Source organism: Ipomoea nil, unplaced genomic scaffold (assembly GCF_001879475.1).
Source record: "Ipomoea nil cultivar Tokyo-kokei standard unplaced genomic scaffold, Asagao_1.1 scaffold3069, whole genome shotgun sequence".
Classification (NCBI taxonomy): Eukaryota; Viridiplantae; Streptophyta; class Magnoliopsida; order Solanales; family Convolvulaceae; genus Ipomoea; species Ipomoea nil.
In genome coordinates this window covers 3,739,063-3,760,158 of record NW_017619497.1, presented here as the reverse complement: position 1 = coordinate 3,760,158, position 21,096 = coordinate 3,739,063, and the positions used below count along the sequence as shown (strand labels likewise).

Below are 21,096 nucleotides of genomic sequence, written 5' to 3'. Positions count from 1 at the left end.
TTAAATTAAGAATTAAAGAAAAAAAAAAACTGGTTGTTGCATCAATTAAAAAAATAAGAAAAAAGATGAATTAATTCAGAGTGGCCGTCAATTGGCGGATACTCTAAGGCGGACGCGTGCCCGTGCGTTCAAGGTTGAAGGTTATGCACATGAAGACTCAAAGTTATGCACCTCAAGGTTTAAAGTTATGCACATGAAATTCTAATAATATTGCAAAAGTTTGAGGGGTGAAAGTGAAATTATCCATTTAAATGAATTTTTTTTTTTTTTTGAGATAAATCCATTTAAATGATTAGTTCTTCAACATGTACACGTATTCCTTCAACTCCTGCAACGTGATGCGGTAAATACCCCACAGAGCATGCATGCTCTTTTTTGTCGGTCCATTGAATCACCCTTCAAATTTCTAAACCAGCTCCAAATCCTACATTTTTTTTTTGTGATTTAAAAATTCACCCATTCTTGAAAAGCAAAAATCCCAGCAAAAATTTTGGATTTCTGCCATCGGATTCTTCTCGAGATTGCTCTCACATGGTTTCTGCACAGCCCTTTATTCTAAAAATCGATTCTTTTTTCCTGTTTAATTACTGGGTTCTTTTATAGTTTTATTCTCTTGTAAAAATCGCCCCGTATTATTATATATTATATTTCTACGGAGCATTAGATTTCATTTGTTTATAATTTTGTGAGTTTGTGTGTTGTACGAGTGAGTTGTTGGTGATAATAAAGAAAATGGTGGCGGATTGGAAATCATCATGGTGGCGATCTCTGAGCAAGCAGAACCACTTGATTGTGAAGTTGGGCATCTCTGTTCTCCTTGCCGGTCTAGCTTTCAGGCTTCTCTTCTCTAGATCCATTGATATTCCTGACGGTGCAGAAACGGAGATCATATTTCTTGAAGATTGTGAAGTTGCCCCTACAGGTATTCCAATCATGGGTTTGTTTTGTTTTGTTTTGTTTTGCATTTCCCTTTTTTTGTCAAATTTACTTTGCTGGTTTTTACATTCTGGAATAGTGATTTATTACCCGATTGGGAAAGTTGTGGCAATGATTGCTTATTAGTTCAGATGTTTTTGAAGGGCATTGTGAATAATGCATAAATAGTTCCAGGATTTTAAGTAAGAATGGGTAAATGCAGAAAGGAAACATCTGAAGATCCATATTGGCAGTTGGGTTTTCCCTGTTTTGTATGCTGAGTTGTAATTGGCTAAAAAAAATGGTAAATTTAAATTCTTGATGGTACTATATTCTGGCAAACATTTGTCCTGGGGGCTATGAAATTAGAGTGGTTTCTCTTTCTTGTTCTTATTCCTCTAACTAGGTTGTAACAGTCACTTTGATTGCCATGATCTGTTACCTTTCTTTACACATTGGTTTGGTCAATTTTTCGAATCCTCATTTGCTGTCCATTTTGAAGTGTTTTTTGTTTTTTCTTGGTTAGATGAACAGAATGTAGAGCAGTGTGATCTTTTCGTTGGAGATTGGGTTCCTAATCCGATAGGTCCTATGTACACAAATGATTCATGTAAGTTCATCGAAAACCATCAGAACTGTATGTTGAATGGTCGGCCAGATACAGGCTATCTTTACTGGAAATGGAGGCCTCGTGATTGTGAGTTGCGCCAATTTAACCCGAAGAAGTTTCTTGTGCTAATGAGGGATAAAAATTGGGCGTTGGTTGGCGATTCTATAACTAGGAATCATGTTCAATCAATTCTTTGCATGCTCTCTAGGGTAAGATATTATTATGTCTTTTTATTAAGCATATTTGTGGTCTTAACATTGATCTTGCTTTAGAGTGTTTACTAAAACGGGCGATTTTCAGGTAGAAGTAGCAATTGAAATATACCATGATGGGGATTACAAATCGAGAAGATGGTTCTTCCCCTCGTACAACTTCACGATTTCGGTCATTTGGTCCCCTTTCCTGGCAGAAGCAGCTACCTTTGAGGACATAAATGGGGTATCTTCTTCTGAGATCGAGCTGCATCTTGATAGACTTGATAAGAATTGGACTCGGTATTATGATGAGTTAGACTACATAGTATTCTCGAGTGGCGAGTGGTTTGTGAAAACGGCTGTCTATTTCAAGAACGATATGATAATAGGGTGCCACCTTTGTCCCAAAAGGAACTTGACAGAGCTCGGGTTCGCCTTTGCCTACAGAGAAATCCTCAGGAGTTTCTTCAACTACATTATTTCGTCGAAGCATAAAGGTACGATTTTGTTTAGGACCACCACCCCAGCCCATTTCGAGCATGGCGAATGGTTTAGCGGGGGGACCTGCAACAGAACAGAGCCAGCACACGAAGGCGAGTTCAAGTTAAGTGAGATTCACAGGATTCTGCGAGAGGTGGAGCTGCAGGAATTCGAGAGGGTCTCGGGCAATGCAACCGAGGCGGGGGTGAAGCTTAAGCTCTTCGACATAACTCCCCTCACGTTGTTGAGGCCCGATGGCCACCCGGGGCCATACAGATTCTATCAACCGTTTGCGGATGGCAAGAACGGGACAGGCATCAACGACTGCCTGCACTGGTGCTTGCCCGGGCCGATTGATTCTTGGAACGATTTGCTAATGGAAATGGTTAGGTGCCGTTGAGAGGGTATTTGGTCATTCTTTTCTGACATTCAAAACCTCGTTCGCTTGCAGTCTGCCATGAATGAATGCTTCGGGGAAAGTATCGATTGATGGATCGAAATGGTTAGTGATGCAAGTAATTAAAGCACATATTATAGTAATGGTCTGCAACTCTTTCTACCCCTCTGTAGGTTTATGTATAAAAAACAGTAATACTAAATTGGAGATGGCACTTAGTCAGTTAGTCTTTGTTGCCTCACCCATAGTAAATGTACCAATAATTTTTCTTTTTTATCAATACAATGTTCTCAATAAATTAGGAGTCGGTCAATTTAGTTGGTTCCTGGGTCATAGATTATGGACAAGAACACATGATCGAGATTAGACAGTTTCAATATAGGAGCTTCACACCAGGGTATCACGCCCTGGTCTTCCCACCTAATTGGTTGTTGAGTAGTTACTGTGATTTATCATCTACTATTCTTTCAGGCCAGAGTGTGGAGGCTCTGAGACGAGAGAGTTTTGTATTTTGTCTTTTGTAGACAAGTTGGTTAATTTTGTTTGGCCAATTAATCAATATCCACAACACAAACATTAGAGATAGAACTTTGTCTTTTTGAGTTTTTGTCAATACCATGAAATTGCTATACTCTAAAATTGCACTACGCAGTACGCACATTCACATTGAAATGCATACATAAACATCATGTACCGGTATAAGTAAATGCGCACGCATATGTATTATAGTGCACACACGCCAAGTTTATAATACATACACACATCACATGAAAACAGAGTGCACACTAAGTCACAACGAGGTTCACACATGACAATGTAAATGCACAACTACGGAGGCCACAGTGCACACCATTACATTGCCCACGAAAACTATACATATGGCAATCACAAATTTAGACAATATTATACTCAAAAGATAGAAATTTAAAAATGTAAAAATGAACTTGAGTCCATGGTTGAATAGGAAAAGGTGATCTCTTATGCTTAGCAAAATGACGCACATCACAAGCTAAATTCTTATTCCAAGAAGTCTTATGAAAACCACATAACATATGCATTTTAGTAATGGAAAAATGCCAAACATCCATACTAACAGAATTACAATGTATCTCAATAGACATACTGAAAGAAGAAATTTTCTTTGCTGGAGGTTCTGTCAGAAGGTACAACCCATTCTATTCCTTAGGAGAACCAGTCAGCATAATGAAGAAGAAAATGCAGAGAGCTTAATTTATTATATGAGAATGAAGAAAATATTACACAGAGAAAAGATCGATGCAGAGAGCTTAATTTATTCACAGCAAATACATGCGCATAAATGAGGATTGTAGAAATTGAAAATTTTCATTTTCACAACTTTTGTATACATGGACTGTGTAAATATGTAGATGATTTTCTAACTAATCTTGAATAAGTAATAACTATGGACTTATTTTCAAACAAAAAAAGGTAATAACTATGGACTTCAAACTAGGGCTCTGTTCTCTGCAATTCTAAAATCAAAATCATTTCCCAATTCTAAAGAGCACTTGAACATGAATTAGTATACTCTGCAAAATCAATCTCTATATAAATTTAAAAAAATACAAAATAAAGTTACCAATAAACTGAGCTCTAAAAATAAAAAAGTTGAAGATGGTGGTTCAAGTTGGGCGGCCCATCAGGCTATAGCGGACCAAGGTTGCACCGGCCTGTTATCCTTCCACTGCAGAGAGAAAGAGGTTTTCGCTGCTCTGTGAAGCCAGCCTCACGCGGTGCCCTCCAATCTAAGGGCCGAGACGCCTCCACTTTAGCAGAGACTTCACAACCCATCTCACCACTTGGAACGGGCAGGCCAGGAGATAGCACCCCAAGCCCAGCCATCAGAGCAAGCCCAATCGTTCCGCCATCTTAATGCTCCCACTCGGGTTACAGGCTCACGCTACCAAGCCCAGCGAACAGCCCTCCCAGCTAGGAGCTTATTAAGAGAAAATACTTACCGTATGAATTCAATGTGGGAATTTGGTTCACTGCTTAGCCCCCTGATGCCGATGGTTCTCGATCGATCGATCTTCATCAGCACCGCAAAACTCCCTGCCAAGACCAGGAATGCATGCAACAGGAGAAACCCCATATTTGTATATCTCTCTCAAACCCGCCCAGTTCTTCTTCAACCTCTGCAAATTAAAGCAATGATGAAGCAAATCTGGGAGAAGATCGAACTTGCCGGCAGCCAAGAAGCTAAACTGCTAAATTAAAGGAACACTGGTAGTGATGGGGAAGTACTAATTAAATGCAGAGAGTGAAGCGTGATTGAGCTGAGAGAGAATAATTGGATACAGAATCAAGAAAAAGGAAGGCGGGGTGGGGTGTGCTGAGTTTTTAGTAATTTAAGCAGGGAGGGAGGGAGGGAGGAAGATAGAGAATGATAATTTTTTCAAGGACTAATTTTATAATCTTTCTTCCATTTTAGGTGTCGATTCAATTAACGACGTTTGATTAAGTTATTTGTAATTCAAGAGAAAATATTAACTTTGGTCCCACGAATATTAGTAAAAATGACAGTTTTGATCGACATTTTATTTTAGTGTCAAAATTTATCACACCAATCACCCTTTCGTTTAAGACATCCGAAATATGAAATGGTCTTTTCCTACGCTGATTTACAGTCTGAAGTCTACAACAAATCACCATTTCGTTGAAGACATGCCGAAATATGAAAGGGTCTTTTCCTACGCTGATTTACAGTCCGAAGTCTACAACAAACAAGTGGGAGATGCAAGAATTGGACGCTCCAAAATGCTGGATTTGAATTCATCTCTAACGTTATGTGGGCCTCAAACTAAATACAAATATTGTTGGGGCAAAGACTATAAAAAATGCGAGGCTACTACACTGCAAACATCAAAGTATGACATCACAAACTAATACGCGCAATTAGGAGAAAGCGTGTTTATATATAATGTGGTTGCACATACTACCAAGACATTAATTGCAAGAACAATGTATTTTCGCACTGGGAAAAATCTCACTACGGCTTAGTGCAACAATGACGTATATATTTGAGAAGTACCAAATCCCCTATATTTCAAGTTAACATGACACCAGAGGAGACCATTTAACAACGACCACGACATCATAGAGATCCAGATACAATTCAACTTCAACCTCAGGAAAGCCTTGAAATTTCAGAAGGCATGGATATTTTTCAAGATCTGGACGACATTAACACCTTCGACTTCTCAATTCAGAGAACGACTTGCTTTTCATGTTAATAAATATTTAGAATGTATTGGAGTCATTAGTTTAAATAATGTTATATTAGCAGTTCAAGATCTTTTAGATAGATTTCAAAACTACATACTCGATGTACAACAACATTATATTGTTCAAATAAGAACAGATTGAGTATGCTATACGAGATTGTTAATACACATTGTAGTCTAAATATGCATTAACATCAATATCACTCCATGTTGTACATTAGTCAAACTATACGTACTAGCTTTACAATAATAAGTTTTAAGAATAAATTTACAAAACTTATTCATATAATAGAAATGTATTGCTACACCATATACTAGAAAGCTATTGAATACTCTAATAATTTAACTGGAACATCAGTTCCTTCCTACAAGATAAAGCATATTCAGCAGCCTGGAATAAATACAACAGCCAAAATAGAGTCGAGATCTTGAGAACGTTCGTGGCTATTCTATAATTGAAACTAGGCTTCTCCATGGCATATATATAAGAAGCTACACAATTGAATGAGACCATACAGATAGATGCAAATGATTATTAATTATAGGAATAATATATGATGATAAAATAGTTCTGAATTTCCTTTTAATAGGGGGGCAAGGCCAATGAATAATAAAACTAGAAAAAATGCAGTCACCACATATTTATCTAAAAAGTTCACAACTAACAGAGAGCAGGTAGCTAGAAGAGAAACCAACCCAAAATTTGCACTTTATCCATTACTTTAAGTTTGTAATCACATATATATTGATTTTCCATACCAAAATACATACTCCAATGTCATGTGTGTACCAAACATAATAATCTACATTGCAATATATTTTTGAGCCTTACAATTGCTCTTGCCCTCCCAATCTTCATTCATATAATTGTGGGACCTAGCTGCTAACAGGTTTAAGAAAAATAATTAAGGCTCTCTCATTCACAGCAAATACATTGGAGAAATTGAAAATTTTCATTTTCACAATTTTTGAATACATGGACTATGTAAATATCTACATGATTTTCTAACTAATATCGAATAATAACTACAGACTTCAAACTAGGCTGAACTCCACAACGGTTCTATGCAACTCTAAAATCAAAATCATTTCCCAATTCTAAAGAGCACTAGAACATGAAATCATATGAATTAGTATACTCCCCAAATTCAATCTGTATAGACAAAATAAAGTTGACCAACTAAAATGAACCAAAGCATAGAATTAATAGTGAATCACCAACAACCAAAATAATAAATTTTGAGATATATGCATCACTGTCTTTTACAGACCAATGCATTTTTCAATGAAACATAAATAAATCTCATTTACTTGTAAATTTATGATTTACACAAACAAATTGGACAAAGCAGCTCTAAAGTACATCAGCAACTCATAAAACCCCCATGGCCCCATAAGATCAGAGAAGGTCAATAAATTTGCGTGAGGCTTTGCCAAATTCAATCTGTATAAAAAATGAATCCAGCATTATTAAAAAATAAAATTAATGCAAATGAATTGAAACAACTTAGCTCTAAAAATAAAAAAAAGATGGTGGTTCAACTTGCGCGGCCCTTCAGGCTATGATGGACAAGGATTGCACCAGCCTGTTATCCTTCCACTGCAGAGAGAAGGAGGTTTTCGCTGCTCTGTGAAGCCACAAGGATTGCACCAGCCTGTTATCCTTCCACTGCAGAGAGAAGGAGGTTTTCGCTGCTCTGTGAAGCCAGCCTGACGCAGTGCCCTCCAATCTAAGGGCCGAGAAGCCTCCACTTTAGCAGAGACTCCACAGCCCAACTCACCACTTGGAACGGGCAGGCCAGAAGATAGCAACCCCAGCCCAGCCTTGAGAACAAGCCCAATTGTTCCACCATCTTAATGCTCCCACTCAGGTTACAGGCTCGCGCTACCAAGCCCAGCAATCAAATCTCCCAGCTAGGAGTTTATTAAGAGAAAATACTTGGCGTATGAATTCGATGTGGGAAATTGGTTCACTGCTTAGCCAGCCCCCGATACAGATGGTTCTCGATCGATCGATCTTCATCAGCACCGTAGAAACTGCATGCAGCAGGAGAAACCCCATATATATATATATATATATATATATATATATGTATATCTCTCTCAAACCCCGCCCAGTTCTTGTTCAACCTCTGCAAATTAAAGCAATGATGAAGCGAATCTGGGAGAAGATCGAACTTGGTTGTCGGCAGCCAAGAAGCTAAACTGCTAAATTAAAGGAATAGTGGTATTGGTGGGGAAGTAATAATTAAATGCAGAGAGTGAAGATTGAGCTGAGAGAGATTGGATACAGAATCAACGAAAAATGAAGGGCGGGGTGGGGTGTGGTGAGTTTTAGTAATTTAAGGAGGGAGGGACGGTGGGAGGAAGATAGAGAATCATCATTTTTCTAATGACTAATCTTATACTATTTCTTTGATGTGTCTATTCAATTTACGATAACTTTGAAGTTATTTCTAATTTAACTAGTATTTGCACCCGTGCGATGCACGGAATGAATATGTTGTAATATATTAAGAATATATGAATCGATATATAATTATTTAAATTAGAACATCAAATATTGTATAGTGTACTTAAAGATATGATTTGAATCGTTTATATATTTTGATGTTATCATTGCTTGAATTTGTGCAAATAATTGCTCAAATTAATAGCTAATGTCTAGATGTACGGATGCGGTCCTATAATTTTGAAGATTTTATTTATCATTGTTTAGTATTTTCATACATTAGGTAAATGTGCTCGTTCTCTAACAACTCAGTTATAGAAATGAATTGCTATCCATATTCATTTGTATGGAAGATATATTTTTTTGCCTAGATATATAGCAATTTTTTCATTTTAAAAAAAATTAATATCACCGATTATATTTACACATTATTGAAACCTCTTTGTAGACGACATTGGTAGTGACAACACAATCTTGTTCATCTTCGTTTAGAGCTAACATCTTCTCCATCAGGACGGGTTACTTGGGTGAAAATATATAATGGTAGAATATCACTCAATTAGTTATCCTTTTATATTTTCAGTCAATTCGTAATATCAGATTCATTTTCAGCCAATTATTCTTTTTTATTTTCAATCAATTAGAATATCAAATGCAGTGATATTTTTACCTAACTTCCGTTCCATTTTTAATTGATGATGTAGATATTATTATTGAAATATTTTCGTTCAATTTTTAATTTACCTTTACTATTGTTTAAAATATACATTTACTATTGATAATGTAGAATATTATTATTGGAATATTTTCCTCCAATTTTTAATTTTCGTTCCATTTTTAATTAAAATGCAATGATCTTACCATTTTTTAGTCAATTATAGATCATTTTTTATTTGCAGTCAATTATTAATATTCATTTCCTTTTATATTTTCAGTCAATTAGTAATATTAGATTCATTTTCAGTTAATTATTCTATTTTATTTTCAATCAATCAGTCAATTAGAATATAGATGCAGTGATATTTTTACCTAATTTTCGTTCCATTTTAATTTGATGATGTAAAATATTATTAATAAAATATTTTCGTTCCATTTTTTCTTTACTATTTTTTAAAATATGTCTTTACTATTTGATGATGTAAAATATTATTATTAAAATATTTCCTTTTCATTTTTAATTTTCCTTTACTTCAAACCAAAAAAAAAAAAAAAAAAAAAAAAAAAAAAAAAAAAAAAAGACTTTGGACTTCTCAATACTTGCCCACATTGATTTTTTTTTTTTTGGTAAACCCAGGGTTTCCACCGTTGGACACAGTGACTAATCCCCTCGCTAAATTGTAAGCACCTTTTTTGGGTGGGACAGCTGGCTTAGAGATTTAAGGTTGTTCCATTCCCAAATCCAAGGATCGAACTCTTGACCTTTGGTTAAGGATGGATGAGTCCCTTACACTCAACCACACCCTTCAGGTTACTTGCCTACATTGATGGGCAAGCAATTATGTTTGTAAGAGGAGCATTGCTCCTCTTTCCAAACATTTTCAATGGATGGGCAAGCAATTATGTTTGTAAGAGGAGCATTGCTCCTCTTTCCAAACATTTTTAATGTGAGATCAAAATGATCCCACATCATTTACAAAGGGAGTCACGTGACTCCCTTTTGTCTTCTCCTTATTTTTTTTAAATTTTAATTTTATTTTGTATATCGTTTTGTTTGGATTATTATTATTATTATTATTATTATTGTTGTTGTTGTTATTATTATTATTATTATTATTATTATTGACAAATTCGTCATTTTAACAATTTATCTTTACTCAAAACAACAAAAATATTATTTAATAACTAAGTAATTTGCTCCAAACTGCTAAAATTTAAAACAACACATATATTTTGAGTTAATATTTCCTACCCCCCAATAATAAATACCAAATAATAAATAAATAAAACTAAAATAAGAAGACAAAGCTAAGGTTTCTTAAATAAGAACCTTTTGACTTCTTAATACTCGCCACATCGATGGACAAACAATTATGTTTGTACCTCTTATATAGAAGAGCTCAGGAGCTCATCTTTTCAAACATTTTCAATTTGGGATGAAAATGAACCCACATCATTTACAAAGGGAGCATGTGGCTCCCCTTTGTCTTTTTTTTTTTTTTTTTTTTTTTTTTTTTTTTTTTTTTTTTTTTTACTTAGCAATTTGCTCCAAACTGCAAAAAACTAAAACAACACATACATTTTGGGTTAATCTATCCAAACCCCCACTAATAATAAATAAATAAATAAATAAAAACTAAAATAAGAAGACAACGCTAAAACTTCTTAAATAAGAACCTTTTGACTTCTCAATACTTGCCCACATTGATGTGCAAGTAATTATGTTTGTAAGAGGAGTTTTGCTCCTCTTATATAGATAAGCTCTCTCGTTTCAAACATTTTCAATGTGTGATCAAAATGATCTCACATCATTTACAAAATGAGTCTGTGACTCCTCTTTGTTTTTTCTTATTTTTTTTTAATTTTAATTTTATTTTGTATATAGTTTTGTTTGGATTATTATTATTATTATTATTATTATTGTTGTTGTTGTTGTTGTTGTTGTTATTGTTATTGTTATTGTTATTGTTATTGTTGTTGTTGTTGTTGTTGTTGTTGTTGTTATTGTAATTTGATAATTTGGAGAATTCTCCAAAATTTTAAAAAATTCGCTTGTTTAACATTTTATATTTAATCAAAACATCAAAAATATTATTTAATAACTTAACAATTTGCTCCAAACTGCTAAAAACAACACATATACATTTTGGGTTAATCTTAGCCAAACCCCCTAATAAATTAAAAAAAAAAACTAAAATAAGAAGCCATTAAAATAAGGTTTCTTAAATAAGAGCCTTTTGAAACGTTGGGCTTCAATAGGTTGAGTAAGTCTATATGAACAGATACTACATGTAACACGGTGAATCGAATAGTTATGCTGTGGAACCGTGTCCACTTTGCAAGGTGGACACAGTTCTATGTTCATAATTACTGAACTATATGTTCATAATTATAAAGCTAAATATTCAGAATCTTTGAACTTCATATTCATAATTATTGAACTCTATATTCACAATTACAAAACTCTATATTCATAATTACTAAACTATATGTTCATAATTATAAAGCTATATATTCATAATTTTTAAACTTCATATTCACAATTATTGAGTCTCTATATTCATAATTACATAACTATATGTTCATAATTATATTCACAACACTATATTCATAATTTTAGAACTATAGTCTATATATTCATAATTTTTGAATTATATATATAATTATGAGCAATTTTAGAACCGTGTCTACCTTGCTAGGTGGACACGATTCCACAACATAATTTAATGTGTCAATAGTACTCAAAAAATAAAATATTTGCCTTTGGACTTCTCAATACTTGTCCACATTGATGGACAAATAATTATATTTGTAAGAAGAGCATTGCTCCTCTTATATAGAGGAGAGAGCTCATTTTCCAAACATTTTCAATGTGGAATCAAAATGATCCAACATCATTTACAAAGGGAGCCTGACTCCTTTTTGTCTTCTTCTTATTTTTTTTTAATTTTAATTTTATTTTGTATATCGTTTTGTTTGGATGATGATGATGATGCTGTTTGTATATCGTTTTGTTTGGATATATATATTCATAATTTTTGAATTTCATATTCACAATTATTAAATCTTTATATTCATAATTACATAACTATATGTTTATAATAATGTTCACAACACTATGTTTATAATGATAGAACTATATATTCAAATTATAGAACTATATTGTGTCTACTTTGCAAGGTGGACACGACGCCACAGCATAATTTGTCGAGTCAATAATACTAAAAAAAAAAGTCTTTGGACTTCTCAATACTGGCCCACATTGATGGGCAAACAATTATATGTTTGTAAAAGGAGCAATGATCCTCTTATATAGAGGAGCTCAAGAGCTCCTCTTTCCAGACATTTTTAATGTGGGATCAAAATGATCCCACATCATTTACAAAAGGGAGTCACATTTGTCTTCTTCTTTTTTTTTTTCTTTTTTTTTTTTTAATTTTAATTTTAATTTTAATTTTAATTTTAATTTTAATTTGTATATAGTTTTTTTTTGGATTATTATTATTATTATTATTATTATTATTATTATTATTATTATTATTTACGAATTAATAGATTTTATTTAATTTCCATTTGAGATTTACTTACCAAATAATTAAGCTTTAATACAAAAGTTTGGGTGGAAAAATGAATTAGGATGATTTTGTTTTTAATTATATATAGATAGATAATTGATTCTATTTCATTTTTTAAGCAAAATCTTCCTTAAAGATTAATAGTAAAATAAAGCTAACTTATTAATAATCGATTCTATTACATTTTTTTACGCAGAATTTTTCTTAAAGATTAATAGTAAAATAAGGCTAAATTATTAATAACCAATTCTATTCAATTTTTTATGCAAAATCTTTCCTAAAAAGATTAATAGTATCTTAATGATTCTTTTTCTTATACTGCTTATTGATTCTTTTCCATTTTTCTGAGTGTAGAAAAAATTCACATCCTAACATTTTCTTCCATTCATTTCTATTTTTCCATATTATTATTAATTTCATTCCCAATATTATTCTATATTGTTTTAGCGTACGACTTCGTTCCATTCATTTCTATTTTTTCATATTATTATTAATTGTTTAGGCGAGAACTTGTAAATGAGGATATTGTTTTATTAATTAATATAGAATATAGATTACCAATTAAAATTAAAGTTTTTATTATAATTGAACAATAATATTATCAATTATTATTTGAAGATTTTGTAAAACTGTAAGTAAAATTGTATTACGGATAGGAAAATATATGTACTTTAATTTTAATTTAAATTATTAATAATTAATTCTATTTTATTTTTTAACAAAATCTTCCTTAAAGATTAATAGTAAAATAAAGCTAAATTATTAATAACCGATTCTATTATATTTTTTATGCATAATTTTTCTTAAAGATTAATATAGTAAAATAAGCTAAATTATTAATAACCGATTTTATTACATTTTTTTACGCATAATTTTTTATATAGATTAATAGTAAAATAAGACTAAATTAGTAATAACCAATTCATTTTCTATTTTTTACGCAAAATCTTCTATAAAAGATTAATAGTAAAATATCTTAATGATTATTTTCCTTATACTGCTTATTGATTCTTTTTCATTTTCAGAGTGTAGAAAACATTCACATGAATAATATTTCCTTTCATTATTTTCTATACTTCCATATTATTATTAATTTTCTTTCCAATATTATTATTAATTGTTTGGGGGTACGGCTTCCTTCCATTCTTTTTCATTTTTTCATATTACTATTAATTGTTTAGGCGGGAGCTTGTAAAGGATGATTTGTTTTTATTAATTAATATAGAATATAAATATAGATTAATATTGAATATACATTACCAATTAAAATAAGTTTTTTTTAAAATATTATATTGAACAATAATATTACCAATTATTATTATTATTATTATTGGTTCACATAGTTGAATTATTTGTTTTTTTATTTAATCATTATAAACATAAATGATATTTACTAATTAATTTATGATATTTATCAAATTGTATTTTTTTAAATATAGTGTTTTCTCCATGCATTGCACGGAATTTTATTTTTGTTATTATGAATTTAAAATAAAAATAGAAAAAATAAAAAGATGTTTAAATGTACAATATAATAATATAGTTGGACTTTTATATATTTAGTCAAGTATCTATTTCATAACATACAAAATTAAAATTTAAATTTTGTATGGTTAATATATTCTCTAATCATGTACATATTTAGATAAATTTATAGAAAAAATTCATATAATTAAGTTGATTTATTCCAAATTGTATTTCATATCTATATATGAAATTTAAAAATATGAATAATAAAAACTAAGAGAATTGTACTTAGAAATCAATAAAAAAATATAAATTCTAAATTTTGTATGAATAAATAAATATTCTAATCGGACGCATATCCTTATATGATTGTATAATACTTTGTATATACACATAATATTTATTAATATGTATATAGGAAAGTCCTATAATATAATTTCATTAATTATAATTTATATTGATAGATTTATACTTAAAAAATTATATTTAGAAATTTAAAGAGTATATGTATGTATATTTAAAAAAAATTATAAATATTCATGTTTTCTTAATTTTAAATTTCATTTTTTTAATTATATTTCATATTTTATTAATTATAATTTAATGAAATTGTCACAAATATGTCTACGAAAAAAATTATATATTTCTCAATTTCATTAATTATATTAATTATAATTACCAAATATTGTGGCAATTATCACAATAATTTCATTAATTATAACATTTGTTTTCTTCCAATATTTAAATACATTGCCATAAAATTACCATAATAATAACACAAAAGAAGGAAAGAAATATTATGAGAATAATCTATATATATATATATATATATATATATATATATATATATATATATATATATATATATATATATATATATATATATATATAAAATTAAAAGTAAAATCCTCCTAACCAAGTTTATCCCCAAAATTTAGGGGCATATATATATAAATTGCATATTTACCATATATGCATATTTTGTGTTTATATAGTATAATTTTTGGTATCAAACATTTGAATGGTAATAAACGGGGGAAAATGTCAACATACAAATGATAATTAATTCTTTCATTACTATACTAATTTTAATGGTAATTCATTAATTATTATATTTCACGATGAGTCAGCCTGTTCATGCCCATCATTTTTCAAGAAACATAGAAATGAAATAGTCAATTATTAAAATTGTTTATGATTTCGTTTTTAATTTTTGTCTAAAGTTAAAGATATATATTTTCGGCGATTATAACATTTTGTGTATTAACTGAAAATTTGAAAGTTTTACCTTTTTTGAGATCTCTTACCATTTTATAATTTCAATATTGTGCTATTTTGAACTCATCCATGGTGTATAAATACACTCTATATGACCATACAAAATCCATTGAGGAGACATTTGTACTCAAGAGTAAACTTCTCCTTAAACTAAATTCGGGTGTCAATTCATTCATAATGATATTCCTATTTCTGAGTCTTTCATCACCGTTCGGTACATTAATGATGTCTGGATTTCTGGGTCTTCCATTGTTCCCTTTGATCCTTATGATTGTGCCTTTGCCAATATTTTTTATTTGGGTTAAGTACAACGTGGATTTTTTTGGGAGGTTTATCTAATTAATTTTTTTGGTTAAAAATTTATATTTTCTTTGTATTTTATTTTATTACTTTTTTATTTATTTATACTAATATGTGAATGGAGTAACACAAAATCTGAAATTGTATTTGTTATTTATTTCTTCTTTTCAAATAATCATTATTTTTGTGTTTTACAAAAATTTAGAAAAAATCAAATATAGCGAGATTTTTAATAGGTTAAACAAACACTCTACTCAATTTGTGATATATATATATATATATATATATATATATATATATATATATATATATATATATATATATATATATATATATATATATATATATATATATATATATATATATATAAATTATAAAAATGCTGTAAAATGAACTATGCTTGGTAAAAAAAATCATAGAAACTTGAATGGCATGTACAAATCTCGAAGTCAACATACTAACTCTAAGTTTCAGAAAATCTTACAAAATTATCAAAATTACCGTCTTTATCATCCTCGATCGCATCTCTACAATCTTTCATAAAAACTAAACCAATAGGGTTCTGTTACAAATGCTCTTCCTCCTCAATTTCCTTTTGTTGAAGCAGAGCCTCCTTAAGTATCTTCAAACTCATACCAGATGATATAAACTGCAAAACATATTGAAGTACATGAGAATATAGTTAGAAAAATGTAGAAAATTCATACAAAAAGAAAGCAGAGAGATGAGTCTGAGATTCTTTGATTGAAGAAGCCATTGTATTTATAGGTAGAAAATACTTATTCAAAAGGAAAGTATAATAATTTATTTATTTAAGGGAAAATATAATAATTTATTTATTTAAGGTAATAACATTATTATTATTATTTATTTATTTATTTATTTATTTATTTTCCATTTGACATTTACTTACCAAATAAGTTTTACTACAAAAGTTTTGGGGGGAAAATTTGTTAGGAGGATTTTACTTTTATATATATGTAGATTTTATGTTATATTAAGTGCTCATTCTAGAAGAAGCAAATGAAGCACTTTCGAAAATAATTGATTAGAAAATTTGACGTTTTTTCGGCTATTGAAATTTATTGTGAATCAGAAAGTATTGACTGATCGAAAAAATGCGCTCAAGGCGAAGATAGAGAATCTTTAAAAAGCGAACAAGTAAGCTCACAACACGATTAATCCTAGTTGATGTCGTCTTCCTTTTTTATTCTGTACATTGGAACTTCCTAGCGTTTTTAAATACATAATTGTAATTACAGAAATAATGCCATTACATTTTTTCTTACTTTTCAACCATAAAATCTACAATGGCTAGAATTTTGCCACACTTCTCACCTAGGAGGTTCTTTTCATGGGAACCGGCTCATATATATATACACACACGTGCATGTGCAAAATTTGTAAGGATATATTCGGTTTAGAATTTTTATAACTTTTGTAAACTTTTTAAAATAAAAAAGTTTGTAAAATTCAATAAAAATTTATAAATATTTGTGATATGAGATTTTTTTTTTTTTTTTTTTGTACATTGTGATATGAGATCTTTATAGACTCTTATAACATCTACAAAAATGTAGAAAGATTCTATGAAATTAATTTAAAATTTATAAAGGATATTTGGTTCAAGCCATTTAAGATTACTTAGGTAATATTTTCATAAATAAAAAAAAGATTCCTTAGGTATTGTGAATATAGTAATGTTATATCACCTTGTTTGATTTCAAGTTATAAAATTACCTTAACAAGTTATAAAATTATATTAGTAATTTCATATATATTATCTCAAAATTGATGTGTAGTAATATTCAAAGAAAATATGATTACCTCATCAGGTCGTTGTCCTCTTCATTTTCAATAATTATGTAAATCTGTACGTCATTTTCACCTTAATCTTATTCTTTTTTTTTTTTTTAATATATAAGGTCTCCATTTGAACGAGTTCTAATGAGTTCCGAGTCCATACCGAGTAAAGGGGTGGCGGAGCAAGGACCTTTGCTTTCGACTTTATCACTGCAAGCTCAATAGCTTCAGAGGTGGTTGATTTTTTTAGGATGTCTTTTTGGCTAATGGACTTTATTGTGGACCAAAAAATATTGATCGACCGAGAAAATGTGCTCAAGGTGGAGATAGAGAATCTTTAAAAAGCGAACATGCCAGCCCACAACACGGTTAACCCTAGTCGTTGTCATCTTTCTTTTCTATTCTGAAAATTTGCACGGCATTTGTACTTTCAAGCATTATCAAATGCACAATCGTAATTACAGAAATGTGATTGCATTGTTCATTATTTTTCTTTACTTTTCAACCTTTTGATCTACTAAATCATGTCTAGAATTTATAACACTTTTCACCTACGAGGTTCTTTTCATGAAAACCAATAATATATATACATATATTAATGTTATATCAGGATTTGAAGTTATAAAATTACATTAACAAGTTATAAAATATGATATTACATTAGGATAATCATATTAAGATTAAGATAACCATAATAAGATAATTTTGCATTTTATTTTGTGGACCAATCGCCCTTAACATTCATTATTTTCTGCACGCCTGTAGCAGAGTGCTTCTTTCCTTCCCGAGACGTTTTAGTTCAGTCTTTCCGTCCTTCCTTAACCCTGCTCGCTCTCTGTCCTCTTCCTTTTTCTATTCTGTAAATCTGCATTGCACGCATTTTGCACCTTCATTTTCTCCATTTTTCTTCGTTCCGATGAGTTTCGAGTCCATACCGGGCAAAGGGGTAGCGGATCAGAGACCTTTGCTTTCCACCGGTATCACTGCAAGCTCGTCGGCTTCGGAGGTGGTTGATTTTTTGAGGACTTCTTTTCAGCGAATGGACTTTAGCCTGGGCCAGAAGATATTGACCGACCGAGAAAATGCGCTCAAGGCGGAGATAGAAAGCCTGAGAAAAGCGAACGAGGTGCGGGAATTTCAGAATTGCAAAATGGGGGTCGAATTGCAGAGAGCGAAAAACGAGAATATAGATTTGGCTGAAAACAATGCCCGCCTTAAACGAGAAATGGAAGAGTTGAAGGCTGAGAAAATGGAAGTTGAGGAGAGACTGAAGGCTTCAGAGGAAAGATATGTGTTGTTGGACAAGAGGGTGTCTCGCATGGAGGAAAATTTAGGGGCTTATGTTGGTGAAAGAGTTCCAGACGTGAGCAACATTGCCGATAAACTAGATGATGTGCTTGAACCTGAGAATGATGGGCTTTCTTTTGGTACTCAAAATGCCACCATAGTTGGTGGTAGTAGTAGTCCCGAGAAGGAAGGTATAAATATAATACAAATAATTGGATCTTTTATTACCCTAATTTATTTTGTATTTAGTGCCCTGGTCTTTTATTTTATTGTACATGCTTAAAGTTTTGGGTTTGATAGCCTGCAAGTCTGTTCTCTGGGGAATGGGGAATTGGGGATTGTACTTATATATTTTCTGCAAGTCTGCTTCTAAAGGCTATTATCTATGCTGATGGTGGGTTCCCAGAATTTGTTTTGTTCAAGGAAGGAAAGTCTAATAACAAATTAAATTAAAGTTTCATATATATATGCCTGGCCTATTTGTTGTTAATTGTGTGTTTCATATAAGTGACTATATATCATGTTAGTCAAAGTTGATGACTTGATGATTCCTGATGCCTACTGCCATTGTTCTAAGTGTTGCATATCCACTTTGTGTTATTACAGTGTCATATGTAGTTCTCAGTGATGATGAGGAAGAGAATCAAGAGATGCCTCTGGATAATGATGATTTTTTGGGGAAAAGTGAAATGGGACTTGGCCCTAAGAAGAATGAAGTAAAGAGAGAAAGCTTACGGAGAAAAAGAATCATTGGCATCGATGATGATGATGATGATGGGGGTAGGTCTTCATTTTGTGTACAGAAGCGCAAACTCGTGCATGAAACAGAAGTAATACCGGTATTTGACAGCCCGAAGAATCATGGTGATGCTGGAATGTCAGCTTATGAGTCCATGGCCAGAGTTAAGTGTGAACCAATAGTAAGTCCAATGGCAGGCAAGTCTACAGCTTCTTCAGACCTCAACTTGAAACCCCAAAAAGTTGGGAGCGGGCCTTGGCTGGATCAAAATGAAATGATTTTGGCATTTGTAAATGATCGTGAACTTTGTATGAGTGCTGTTTGTGCACTTTATAGAAAGCTAATTTCTGCACCACTGTCACTGAAGCCCATGGATAGAGGATTTGACTCAAGTGACCAACTCGGGTATGATTTCAAAGCCACTTCACTATTTATCCTTTCTCTATTTATATCCAAACCAGTAACTTTACCATCATTCTACCATATCATTCAATATTGGCTCGGTGTAGTTGTCTCCTAAACAAAATCTGTTTTTTACTTTACCCTTTATATGAAGAGTTGGATACGTGTTTGTAAGAGAACCCACTGTCCCAATGTTTTTTAAGGTGAAAAGTGCAGTAGAGCCCCCCTTGGCTTTAAAGCACAAAGTGTATACAAAGTAGAAATGTGCTTCTTTATGATTCTTTGAATTTAATGCTCATTGGCTGAACACATTTTTATGGAATATGTTGTTTAATGATCTATGGCTTTACATGGTCATGCTCCGTTCTGGGAATGACGAGTGCTTCTTTTTTGTCTTAACATGTTTTTGGGAATGACGAGTGCAATTTCCTCCTGATTTTCTATTTTGATCTAATGCGTATCTTTATGGTGGGGCACAAATTTGTACATGCACTCTTCTTTTGAATCACATGTATGATTTATTACTTTAACTCGTTAAGGAAATTATGGCTTCATCAATGAAACGCCTATTTACCTGTTGGATGTTGCATAATGTTTGAATCTGGAATTTTTGTATTTTTTTTCAGCGTTGAATTGGCAAAGTATCTCATTGACGGCCACCCAGAGAATAAACTGAATAGGGCTATGTCAGAAACATCTAAAGTTGCTGCTGAGGAGTCTACAAGGTTAGCTCTCAAGTACAGTGGACAACTTTTTCGCATATACTCTAGCGGTGAGGATCCATTGTTCTGTCACAATTCTACAAGCTCCAGGCGTTAGCGTGCTTCCGAAGATGCAGACTATGCATGTGCACCTCGGTCTTCATGTTAAATTGCGTTTTTGTGATGAACTTTCTTTCATCTGCCCCGGGGACAATGTGGAGAAGACCTTTTGCTAGTTTTTTATGCTCGGAGGGTTGCAATTGTTTTTGGGTACTGATCAAGTACTTGCCATCATAGATTCTGGTTCATTTTATTTTTGTGGTCTTTAGTACAAATTGCTCAGCATGATTCTTAAAATGTACAATCTTTGATCCATATATCGGTAAATCTAGATCCAGATAGTTTTGTTGAAAATGCTGTTTTTGTACTTGAAAAGCTGTACAAACACTAAGATAGTCAGCCTTTGGCGCTTGTATATTGTTAATCTAGTCCTTTCGGCCAATATCATGATTGCAGCATCATTTGCTCTTACTTCCCATCCTCTAATGTGCTGTTTATGCTAAAATTTGCCTGCTTTTCTTATTGTAGTATTGA

General features: G+C 31.7%; 2 protein-coding genes across 2 annotated transcripts; both read left to right on the top strand.

Moving 5' to 3' along the window:
• Nucleotides 1-327: 327 nt before the first annotated feature.
• Nucleotides 328-2,897, top strand: LOC109165826 (protein trichome birefringence-like 23). The gene is made up of 3 exons (XM_019314772.1): nucleotides 328-922; nucleotides 1,442-1,734; nucleotides 1,826-2,897. Exons 1-3 carry the CDS (start codon nucleotides 733-735, stop codon nucleotides 2,597-2,599), a joined length of 1,257 nt encoding a protein of 418 aa, XP_019170317.1. The 5' UTR covers nucleotides 328-732; the 3' UTR covers nucleotides 2,600-2,897.
• A 15,221-nt stretch (nucleotides 2,898-18,118) lies between these two features.
• Nucleotides 18,119-21,035, top strand: LOC109165874. Its single transcript, XM_019314846.1, has 4 exons — nucleotides 18,119-18,188; nucleotides 18,234-18,851; nucleotides 19,267-19,804; nucleotides 20,428-21,035. Exons 2-4 carry the CDS (start codon nucleotides 18,290-18,292, stop codon nucleotides 20,618-20,620), a joined length of 1,293 nt encoding a protein of 430 aa, XP_019170391.1. The 5' UTR covers nucleotides 18,119-18,188; nucleotides 18,234-18,289; the 3' UTR covers nucleotides 20,621-21,035.
• The last annotated feature ends 61 nt before the right edge of the window (nucleotides 21,036-21,096 follow it).

What these genes read in the sequence shown, in the direction of transcription:
- LOC109165826 (XM_019314772.1), top strand. Translation starts at nt 733, where the DNA reads ATGGTGGCGGATTGGAAATCATCATGGTGGCGATCTCTGAGCAAGCAG. An exon ending in TTGTGAAGTTGCCCCTACAG is followed by an intron (nt 923 to 1,441) that starts GTATTCCAATCA and finishes TTTCTTGGTTAG; the next exon opens with ATGAACAGAATGTAGAGCAG. An exon ending in TTCTTTGCATGCTCTCTAGG is followed by an intron (nt 1,735 to 1,825) that starts GTAAGATATTAT and finishes GGCGATTTTCAG; the next exon opens with GTAGAAGTAGCAATTGAAAT.
- LOC109165874 (XM_019314846.1), top strand. Translation starts at nt 18,290, where the DNA reads ATGAGTTTCGAGTCCATACCGGGCAAAGGGGTAGCGGATCAGAGACCT. An exon ending in TAGTAGTCCCGAGAAGGAAG is followed by an intron (nt 18,852 to 19,266) that starts GTATAAATATAA and finishes GTGTTATTACAG; the next exon opens with TGTCATATGTAGTTCTCAGT. An exon ending in GACTCAAGTGACCAACTCGG is followed by an intron (nt 19,805 to 20,427) that starts GTATGATTTCAA and finishes ATTTTTTTTCAG; the next exon opens with CGTTGAATTGGCAAAGTATC.